Here is a 12048-nt window from a genome sequence, read left to right on the forward strand (position 1 = left end):
CTAACATGTCTTACAGCATGCATCAGACACTGATTGAAGTTGTGGATTTCTGTGCAGGTATGAAGAGGACTACGAGCGCCTGCAGGCCATGAATGAGCTGCTGGAGTCAGAGGAGGCTCCTCTCCCCCAGGCCGCCCTGCAGCAGTGGCTCCAGAAGCTGGATGTCGGCTGGAACAAACTCCTGGAGATGTGGGAGAGCAGGAGAGAGGTTCTGGTCCAGGCGCATATTTTCCACCTGTTCCTTCGAGATGTTAAACAGGCCGAGTCCTTCCTCAACAACCAGGTGAGACGAGTCCAGACTGAGCATGTGGTCTGCTGACAGCTGATGAAGCTTTTGCAATGATTTAAGATGTATTTCTTTGGTCCTCATGTATGTTCCTTCTGACTTAATATGTAACTGGCTATCCAGTAAATGGCCTTTTCACATCACTTAAATCTGCTAACTGTAAATAACTCCATCTTTTTTTTACCACCTTTTAGACATTTCTAACATTATGCAGATGAAAGCAGCTACGGGCTCTTTTTTTTTTTTTTACTTCTTTGCTTTCAGGTAATGTTTCTCAATGTTTCTCCGCTGCTATTAAAGCAGAGACTAATCCTCCTTTTTACTCTGCTCATTCTTCTTTTTCTTTTTAATCCGATCTTCTCTTCTTATGGTGGAGAAACAGAAAGGAGTAATATACTGCACACCAAAATCTACAAACAAATGTGGGTGCACAATGAGGGGGGGAGGGAGAAATAGAGCGATGGCTTTAGAGAGTAAAAAAAAAAAAAATCACATCTTTAACTCTTCCTATTCCGTCTAACTGTAAGCCTTTGAAAGAACGACCAGTCGAGCCGTGTCTCATCGTCTTAACATCCCGGTGTATCGACAGAGGCAAAACATTGTCCTCTGCCTGGACTGGGTGTGGCCGGCTTAGCCCTGCAGAAGTCGCTCTGAGATAGATAGAGAGAGAGAGTCACAGAGAGAGGGAGAGTGTGTGTGTACTGTGTGTGTATGTGTGTGTCAGCAGGTGTCGTTGTGGAGAGTGCCTCTGTGTTATGTGATATTAGAGCAGAGGCTGTCCTGGCAGCAGAATTCAGTAACTTTAGATTTACATTGTGGCTTCATGACGAGGTGTAGCAGGAGAAAACTGACCATAAATGCCTTTCTGCTCAAGTCTATGAACCCGTGTGTCCGTCACCAGGATGATGCTGTCAACAAGCTTGTATAGACTTACTCAATTCTGTCCATGATTTATAAGAACCTTTCCAGTTTTCGGTTTGAAAATACACTTTGATGTAAATTAGGATTTGATTAAAGCAACAGTAGATGTGGGACTACTTCACATTTACAAAAGATAATGTGGCAATTGATTTGGTAAACATTGGAGTTCTTTAAAAAATGAGAATTATTGTTTGAAGTGCAGCCCTTAAGTAAGCATAGAAATGAAAGATCCAAACGTTTGTGTAAAGCAATTAAAGCCGGCAGGACCTTTTTAAAGTGGACATACAGTTTTATTAGCAGTTTGACCTCAGCTGGATTAGGACTCCCTCTTCAGTTAAGATAAATCAGAGTACTTTAAATTGGATTTTCCCTTATAGCGTCTTAAAGCGGCTGCCTTTGGAATGAAGCTGTTCATTTTGTCATATTGTTAAGATTGAAGTAGATTTCTCTACAGAGCAGCCTGTGTCATGAAGTACACACGGGAGCTGGGGGTTGCAGTTTGCATTGCTGTATTTGCTCTCAGCATCACATGCACAGGGGTTTGTTTTTCTAATCGGAAATGTCACAGGCAGAGATGCCCTTGACTCAAAGTTTGTGTGCGTGTGTGTGTGTGTGTGTGTGTGTGTGTGTGTGTGTGTGTGTGTGTGTGTGTTGGCCAGAATGTCTCCCTCTGTTTGATAACAGATCTTTACCAGGAACCGACTCCTCTTCTTATAAGCCTCGGGGCGGGGGTGGCATTTCTTCTTCAATAAGTATCAAAGACGTTCCAGGCCATAGATCTCTCTCTCTCTCTCTCTTCTCCTCTCTGTTGTTCTGCCTCAGTTTTAGTTTCTCTGTATCCAGAGGCCAAATGCATCAGTGAGGTTATATCTTCAGTGTTTTTCTAAATCTTCTGTTCTGAACATAATTAATCAACAAACTGCTGCCTTCTCATAAAATGTCAAATGAAAATAACCTCTCGTTATAGATCCATCAAATGAAAGATAGATTTCATGAAGCACAAAGAGATCCCTTCAAAATGTTTGTTTTATTCTATCCACAGTCCAAAACTAGAATATATTCCTTAAAGTCTTTATATGTGATTTTTCACTCTTAAATGTATAAATCAAGTATCTCCTCTGAAAATAACTCTGTGAGTCATGACTGTCTACAATGGGTGTAACACCCGAGTCCCACTGTCTGTGATGTTTTCAGAGTTTTCAGAGTCCTATCTTCACTTTGTTTACATCGCCCGGACGGCCGGCTGACTCCTCCCCTCGCGTATAAAAGTTGTTTAATTGAGGGACTAGAGAAAAGAAGAATAACATACTGTACTCACTGCTTAACTGTGTTTCTAGATCACGCTCATTTCAGGTAAATTTACATGCAGTGTGAAGATACGAGCATAATAAAGATCGCTAGCATTAGCATGCTAACACAACAATGCAGCGCGAGTTGTTTTGGTTTCATGCTGGTGCTCAAGGGCGACATCTGCTGGATCAAAAAAAATCACATATAAAGCCTTTAAACTGTCGTATAAAAGCAGCCAACACTCTGATTCACAGGCCTCAGACGTAACCAACAAATGGATCAACCAGGAGAAGATGGATATTTTCTTTTTGACTATGTAGCTAAGAAACAACACTGGGGGTGCTGGTAGCCTAGTACAGAGGCTACAGTCGTCCAAGTGGGCGGTCCAGGTTCGAATCCGACCTCAAATCAAATAAAGGCAAAAAAAGCAAAAAAATAAACCTTAAAAAAGTAAACAAAACTGGGCGTTATTCACTGTTTTGGTATATTTATGGGCTTTAATCCCTCTTCTCTTCCCCTCTTCATGATCTAGGAGTCCGCCCTGGCTCACGTGGAGCTGCCGACCACGGTGGAAACGGTCGAAGCAGCCATAAAGAAGCACAAGGACTTCACCACCACGATGGAGCTGAACCTGCACAGGATCAAAGCTGTGATCGAGGCTGGAGAGAGCCTGATCAGCCAGAACAACATCTACTCAGATCGCATCAAGGAACGCATCGACACGCTCGCCAGCAGGTACCGAAAATCATAGAAACAAAAGGATCATGCAGAGTAATAAAGGAAATACTCAGATTCAAGCTAAAATGAAATGAAGGCATTGTATAAAATCATTTTTACTTTAGTTGGAGGAATTAAAGGATATCGAAAATACTTTGAAAGTGTAATTCTCACACTGGAAATTTGAATAAAAAGTTTTCTCACCTGTTTATGAATTACACTCTTAAGGATCAATGGTTTCCATTTATGGAACATTTCTGAGTCTAGACGCAGTTTACCAATAAATAAATGAAAAAGTTAAAGCCCGTCAAAGCAGAGAAACGACTAAAGGACTGCCTTGTTCTTTTGGGAACTTTTTTCATACTGTAAAGAGGAAGAAGTGAGAGTTGTGTCTTTAAGATCAACGTGTTGAACTCTTTGGATTTGATGGATACAAAAAAGAAAACTCAAATAAAACCTTTCCCTGTGTAATTTAATTTCAGTCTATTGAATTCTTCAGGTTTCATTCACGGGTAAATGAAAATCTGCAGAACTTTTTTCTCCCGGTAATATTTCAGGTTAGATTTTGGCTCTGTTCAAACAGAAATCCAACTGAAGCACCACACTTAGTCCGTTGAGCTGCTTTTAAGGCATTGTGCAGCTGTTCAGACACAATGCAAGCATAATAAAAAGAAGAATAAGAGCTAAAGAACTGGATACAAGGAGACTCCCAAGTTTAAAAAGGAACAAAAACACAGAAAACAGAAGCTCTTCTGTTTGGACCAAAAGTGACACCTGACCATGAAATCTGTGTGATGGCTGAGGTGGGGCTGCTGTGTATCTGTGTATCTGTGTATCTGTGTTGGGTGGGGGGTTGGGGGTTTGTCTGTGAATGTGTCCAACAATACCAATTGAGGAACCATATGGGTTTGAGATTAAATTTACATAATTTAACTCATTGGACATTTATTTCTCTCTCATGGGGGCAGAGAAACGAGCACAGGGCAACATCATTATTTTAATGTATCGCATTCTGGTTGTGTAATAAATCATTTCTCAATTATGTTAATGAATCTAAAACAGGTACAAACCATCTTTTTTTTGTTATCTACATAAATCATTAACCTTAATTATGTGAATTTCTATCCAAAACAAAAGAAAGTCACAAATCTACATTTGATTTTCAGATACGTCATCACCTGTCAAATAACGCGTACAGATAAAGAAGATAGAATCATGTGAATATTATACTTTGATAACATGAAACTGAATAGTCTGTCCCTCACTCTTTCAGGGGAAACCAGAACAGAGAGCTGGCCCAGCAGTGGCTGGACAAACTGAACGACCAATGGGAACTTCAGAGGTTTCTTCAGGACTGTCATGAGGTAGGAGGCTACAGACACGATGGATTGGTTGAACTTCAGGGAACTCGGTACAGTGTGATGTCATAGTGAGTCAGTTTTTAAAGAGAAAAGTAAGAGGATTAAAATCTCTTTTTTTTTTTTTACTTGCAAAGCCAACTTCAGATTTCGGCGACCTCTAGAGGCCAAATGTGTTTCACTCGTTAGTGCATCACCCAAGAACACACTTTGACCTCCTGTTGTACCCCTTTGTCACAGTTAGCCATTGTGCAGTCTGTTCTAGACAAAGTGATACGAGTGAATCTGAGTAGTATGATCTGTAGGTTTTTGTTTCACCGATGTGAATATGAGATCTTGTGCTATGAAACGTCAGCTATAACGATAGATTTAAAAAAAAAACATTGAGGATCGCACATTATTTATTTGTGTATGTGTGAAGATATCCCTGCCAGAGTCCACACCTCTTGTGCGTCTATAAATGTGTTGCTCACAGCTCACCTCGGCCCGAACCTGCAGTTCACTCTCTCGCCCTGCAGAGTCATCGTGGGTCTCTTTCTGGGCCAAAACCTTGTTTAGTTTCAGCAACTTTCTCTCGTTGGCTCTACTGAATAATTCAGCAGCACAGCTCCTCATCACTAATTCAGAGGCGGAAGAGTGTATCTCTCTGTGTACTGTACATGAGTGTGTGTGTGTGTGTGTGTGTGTGTGTGTCAGCGTGTGTCAGCTGTGTACAGTATCTGTCAGTTCCTATGCGGTACGCCTTGTCTGTAGGAATACGGTGAGCACGAGGAGTCTTCCCCTGAGTGTGTGTGTGTGTGTGTGTGGTGTGTGTAGCCTTCAGTGGGCGAGTGACACTGCGTCAGTCAGTAGGAACCTGAGCTCTCAGCTGCCAGGGTGTGTTCTGCTCTCTGAGGCTGCATCCTCGTGTTTCCTGCCTGCTGCTTCACGCTGACCTTCAGATTTTTTTTATTGCACGACATCCAAAGTGTCTCTTCTTTTGTCTTCAGGGGATACATACATGACACGCTGTCAGACAGAGCGTCCAACACTGCCGCTTTATGCCATATGAAGACAAATAGATTTTAAAAAAACAGCTCAACTGGACCAGTGCTGAACAGGAAGTGTTTCATGTGTTGGAATATTCAGCTCAGTTTTGATACAGACTTGAGTCTTTAGGTTTAGCTCTAGTTAGCATCAAATTCTCCCTAGATGAAGCTGCTCTTTTACAAACACTTTCCTCACGAGGCAGAAATAAAAGACAAGGTGCAAAGAACGTTAACCTCTAGAATAAACTTCCATCACAACAGACCAGACTATTTATTCTAAGTATGTCAAACACAACTTTTTACAAGATTTGTTTTAAGATTAACTTCATTGTCCCAGTGGGAAATGTGTCTTGGACTTCACAGAGACATTCATTCGTCTGTAAAACATGTCAGTTAAATAATCATTCAATTCCATACAAGTGAATTACTAAAACCATAAATATGTAATAGTTAAGAAAAGTGATAAACAATGCAGGTACAGCTACACATCTTCACACACACACACACACACACACACACACTCACACCACCTCATACATGCACACATACACACACACACACACACACACACACACACACACACACACACACACACACACACACACACACACACTCACACCACCTCATACATGCACACATACACACACACTCACACACACACACACACACACACACACACACACACACACACACACTCACACCACCTCATACATGCACACACACACACACACACACACACACACACACACACACACACACTCACACCACCTCATACATGCACACATACACACACACACACACACACACTCACACCACCTCATACATGCACACACACACACACACACACACACACACACACACACACACACACACACACACACACACACACTCACACCACCTCATACATGCACACATACACACACACACACACACACACACACACACACACACACATCACAGCTTAGGTACTGTTGAGGGCTTTGATGGGCAAGGGAACAATGGTATTTCTGAAACGGTTGTTGTTACATCTACATAACCAGCAGTAACATACCTGTGTAAAGTCTGGGCTTTCACTTAAATATACTTGGGTCTATTTGTATAATAATTGAATCTTTAGTCGGCCTTGTGATTGAATTTGTGGCTTCGCTTGTTGCTTAAACAATACAGGAGTAAACCTGTTATTCTTGTAATGGAATTTTCCCTCTTACATAATCCTGAAAATCCCTCTTCAACCTGCCTCTTTCTTGTTTTTTTTTATTACCAACCATATCTTTGGTACTAAAGGGTATTGAAGCGGTGAACTCTTTGTCATACTGCAGCTTTTTACCCGGATTCACCTCCCGGTCTGTTTCAGCAAAAGAGCAGGTGTGTGCCTGAAGGCTGCAGTACTGAACACAGTGTGTCCAGAACCCATGAAACAAACAAAAAGTCCCTCTGTATGCAGTTCCTCTTGTAGTGTGTGGCCTGGTTTCCTCATATATTACAAGAGATTTATTGTTTTATGTGCGACATAATTCAAATGAAAACAGTGTTTCTTGAAATCTAAGATCTGACTCACCTGGATGTGTTTGTCATTTCAAAAATCTCTCCTATATGGAGAATAAAATAATTTAAATTGGCAGTAAAATAATTATTACTTTCAAATGAATCATTAATTTATGATTTCCAAATCAAAGGGCAATATGTCATAAATAAATCAGTCTGTGTTCATTTATCAGATAGCGATGTAACATCCAAAAGGCCTGAGCCTACAAACAGCACAGAGACTGAATAAAACTATATTTTAACACTTTCAGAGATAAAAACTTAAGAGGAGACTGAATAATCAGGAATGCAGCAGACAAATAATCTGATGCTCGACTTATTAATTAATAGATCATAAATCCGTGGCACACTGAAAATAACTTTACTATATTTCACTGTGAGCTAACAATAGAATATCACAATAAAATATAGTTATATAATAAGTTATTTTCAGTGTGCCACGGAATTATGATTCATTTTTTGTGGTGTGTTCCTGCAACCGTGCGCACCTGAGAACATGTTTAGGCTGTGCACGGGGCACCCTGTTGGCTATTTATGAATTAATAGATGAAACATTTTAGTTCCACACATTCCCATCGCCTTGCTAAGTCTTCCTTGTTCCCTCCTCTTCGATCAGAATTCGACTTGATGTGATGATGAATCCCTTTATGTCCCTCCTCGTCCCTCATTCATTGTTTTCTCTTCCTCCTTTTTTCCGTCGCCTTCTCCCCCTCACGCGTCACTCAGACCAACTATATGTCCTCCTCCCCCTCCCTCACTCAGTCTCATTCATGTTCTAACGCCTCCCCGTCCGTTTTACCCAACACACACACACACACTCACACACTCCCTCTCTCCACCTCCTGCACCCTCAATTCATTCACATCCTCAAGGGGGGGGGGGGGGGGGGGGCATCAGGCTGTGACCCTGCGTGACCTCTGCAGTCAGCGGACCTGTCTGTGTGTGTGTGTTCATGCACGTGTGTTTGCACAATCATTATGAGTTTGAGTGTGCACATATTCTTGTTTGCATGTGTGAACGTGTGCGGCGTGTTGCATGTCCTAACCCGCCTGTACAGTGTGTGTGTGTGTGTGTGTGTGTGTGTGTGTGTGTGTGTGTGTGTGTGTGTGTGTGTGTGTGTGTGTGTGTGTGTGTGTGTGAGGTGACAGAGTGACAACAGAGGGGGGCGTCAGACAGACATCCAGCCCTCGTCTCTTAAAGGAAAGAGGAGCAGGAAATCCATCAAACTACAAATGCATCATTCAGGATAAATTCCCCCCCCCCCCCCCCAATATGTCCCGGCCTCTTCTTTCTCCAACTATCACACTCCTTTCTTTTTTCTCTGTGCAAACCTGTACTGTTTCTCTCTCTCTCTCTTCTCTCTCTGCTTTACCACTGCAGCAGCGTCAGGCAAGCTGGAGACTGAGAGTACAGCTGCAGAGAGAAAGAGAGGGATGGTAGAGGGGGTTGGTGTGTGTGTGTGTGTGTGTGTGTGTGTGTGTGTGTGTGTGGTGCGGGGAGATGAAGGATGAAACAAAAGCAGCTGTGGAGGAGTCGTGAGCACGGCTGTTTGGAGAAGACCGGTGCTCATAAAAATGAATCTCCTCTTTTGTAACTCAGGATATTTTCTCTTCACCTTCACCCATCCACCTACTGTGACACCATTCAAAGCCCACATCCCCCTCCACCTCTTCCAGCTCAGCTTCATTAGCCATAACCGGTGAGCCTGGAGGCACTGCCTGCATCCCTGCCCCCCCACCCCCCCACCCCCCTACCAAAATCCCAATCCCAGTCGTTTGCTCCTCCTCCTCCTCCTCCTCCTCCACTCGATTTCTCCTCCATCCAGCCAGGCTGCCTGCTCACTCTCTCTATCCCACTCGCTGTAGGTGTGAGGCAGGGTAGGGGAGGGGCAACCCATCCACCGGCTGGGCTGCCTGCCATTTTATTGTTTTTTTAGGAGGATCTTTCCTTTTTTTTATTTCTTTCTCTTCTTCTACTTATTTCTTCAGTCGTCCTCATTCCTGCCCTCTCCCTCGTCACTGATCCGCCCCCGCCCCTCCTCTCTCCACTGATAGTGGTTACAGCGAATCCTCAAAGCAAATACAGAGAGAGAGAGAGAGAGAGAGAGAGAGAAGAGGGAGGGGGAGCTCAGCCTCAGTTCGAAGTATCCAGTCTGTCTGCTCAGCCAGTATTGTTGTTATTTACCCGGCTGCTTGGCATTTTCCTCTCTGCACATCTTTTGTGGTCGCTTCTCCTTCTGATCAGCTCTACAGAAGACACCTTTCTATCCATCAACCCCTTTTTTTTGTTTCCATTTTTTTGCGCTCATTTTCTCTTCCATACGTCTCGATGATGGAGAGCATCTCTGCATGTGTGTGAAAGGCAGACAAGCGAGGATGCGGAAACCAATGGCTGCCTGCAGCTGCCACAGTCTCGTTGGTTGATCCTGTTAGACGTTGCCGGTAAACTGGGTTCATTTTGATATCAGCTTGGTCAGGAGAGACAGTCGTGTGTGCAGGTGGAAATGTTGCATGCATGTGTGAGAAAAGGGGGAGCGATGACAGAGAGACGAGGAGGCTAATGCCGACCTGAATATGTTGGTGGTGTTTTTACTGAGGTGTGTTTGTCCCATGAACACAGTCTGTGTGATCAAAATGTGTATATTTGATGGATAATTGGAGTGTGTGTGTGTGAGTGAGTGCTGGATGTTTACTGGGTGGAGTGTGTTGATGCTGTGGATACTGATCTGCTGGTGTTTTGTGTGTACATGTGAAATCCTGCCGCCATGCTTGTTGGTACACGTGTGTCAGCCTACATGTGCCTGCTGTGCGTCATTAAATATTCATGGTCCGGGGGTTTGACCTTGTGTTTGCAACTGTAGGTTTTTCTGGTGTGATTATCCACACAAACTCCTCTTTTTTATTATTTTTATTATTGTGGTCAGAAGCTAATCAAAGGCCCATTATGTCAAATATTCAATACAGATATTACGCTACACACATATCAGTGTTCAGAGTGTTTTTGGTTCATCCAGATGTTTATAAAATAAGTTTTAATCTACTGTATTTATGCCTGTCCAATACTGACCTTTCTCTCTCTCCTATTCTCTCCCTGCCTCTCTCTCGCCCAGCTCGGGGACTGGGTGTGTGAGAAGATGCTAATGGCGAGGGACAGTAGCCGAGACGAGACCCAGAAGCTTCATAAGAAATGGCTCAAGCACCAGGCCTTCATGGCCGAGCTGGCCCAGAATAAGGAATGGCTGGACAAAATTGAGAAGGTGAGTGCTGCTTTGCTTTAATTAAATAGACTTTATTCTCTTGAGTTAAAGTTCACAGGCTCATTAAAAGTGAATTTCATACCATTGCTGGATGTGGAATATTGTTCTATAAAGCTTATTGTGTGGTATTTACAGCTCATGGTGATAAGTATTCAGCGATTTGTCTTCGCTGTTTTGTTGTAGCAGCTTTTTTTTTCTAGATGTTTTCTATCTTTTCCAGACTTTCTCTTTCTGAGCTGAATGTGTGCTACCACAGCAGACGCTTTGCTAACAGTCTAGTCATTTTAAAGTAGTTGTTTTAGCTGTATTATTATTTTAAACTCTTTTGTACAACAGTCCTCGTATTAAACACCATCCTAAATGTGCTTAATGAAAGCGTAACAAAGCGGTAGGAAGGGCAGAAAGTATTAATGAGGGGGTTTTTAAATAGAGCAGGGTGTGCTGTAACCTTCACTGAGTCCTGATAGGTTCTGTTTCATATTAAGGAGATTAATACAGCACGTCATCAGTCTCCTGTCTAAATCTGAAATCAACACAGGACATAATGAGGCTCTCCAGTGTTTCCCTAGCTGCACGACACGTTCAGGTTTCTGCTGGCTCGACTGTGAGCGCTTGTGTTCACATGTCTGAGGTGAATCTTGACGTGTAAAATCAGAGCTGGTCAGAAGAGCTGAAGGATCCCCTCAGGCTGCCTGTTTCTCATCACAGACTTCTGCTCCTATTTTAGTCTAATTCACACATAGTGCGTCTTGTGTTTGGCCTGTGAAGGTGATAATTGAATGGCATTTGTTGATGTAACACTACAGATGGATGGAGTTCTTATGTGTATGTCTATTTTATTGTTTTTCTGGTTACATGAGTGATGGATAATAATTTAATTACAGCAAAATAAACTTTATTCTATGCACAAGGAAGATTAAAAATATAAAATATATCCAAGTCCAACATGTTTAGTCTCTATCTCTGCAGGCTTTCCTTTTTACGAGGTTACCTGATGTTTAGGGTGAGTTTGTCTCTGATTCAGTTCCAGTTCCACTTTTAAAAACCAGATGATTTACTGTTTCAGTAAATAAAAAAAGAGATTCATGAGATGATTCATCGCAGTATACAGACACAGGAACAGTCAGTGGCTGCTGAGTGAGTTGTCACAGGACATGTGGATGCTGATGAAGTGAACCCATGGTCTGTCATAGAAACCTGTGACTGTAAGGTTTACAGGCTGCAGTGTAGAAATCATAGGAAAACACAAATATTTGCTGGTCATCTGTTCAGAATAAAGCCAAAGAAATGCTGTTTCTGCTGCGGGAACAAAACCATTACAGTACATATTGCCATCTGAAACATTAAAAATAGCTTCACTGCTTTCCCTCCTGCTACGATGGTGCAAACAGTTGTCTGTGACATAATTTCTAGACTCTCTGCAGTCTCGTTTTGGGCAGGGCGGAAACTGAACTCCCCTGGTGGGAGTAGAGCGATGGAGCCAGCGCAGGGAACTGTTATATGTGTTGAACATGCCCAGACCGTATGAGAATTTACAGATTACAGCTGAGACTATTGGTCAACCTGGTGATCAATTAAAAGACTGACAACAATCTGCAGCTTCTTTGATAAATGAGAAATTCACTTTAACAAAATGTAGCTTCATAA

At 42.5% G+C, this 12048-nt stretch overlaps 1 protein-coding gene across 1 annotated transcript in view; it reads left to right on the plus strand.

Moving 5' to 3' along the window:
- Positions 1-12048, plus strand: part of LOC132980832 (spectrin beta chain, non-erythrocytic 4-like) — a 71753-nt gene that overhangs the window by 26981 nt on the left and 32724 nt on the right. The window contains exons 22-25 of the mRNA XM_061047179.1: positions 58-283; positions 3030-3232; positions 4488-4578; positions 10255-10401. Of these exons, the coding sequence (XP_060903162.1) occupies positions 58-283; positions 3030-3232; positions 4488-4578; positions 10255-10401 (667 nt within the window). The remainder of the gene's footprint in view (positions 1-57; positions 284-3029; positions 3233-4487; positions 4579-10254; positions 10402-12048) is intronic.

Source organism: Labrus mixtus, chromosome 9, assembly GCF_963584025.1.
Source record: "Labrus mixtus chromosome 9, fLabMix1.1, whole genome shotgun sequence".
NCBI lineage: Eukaryota > Metazoa > Chordata > Actinopteri > Labriformes > Labridae > Labrus > Labrus mixtus.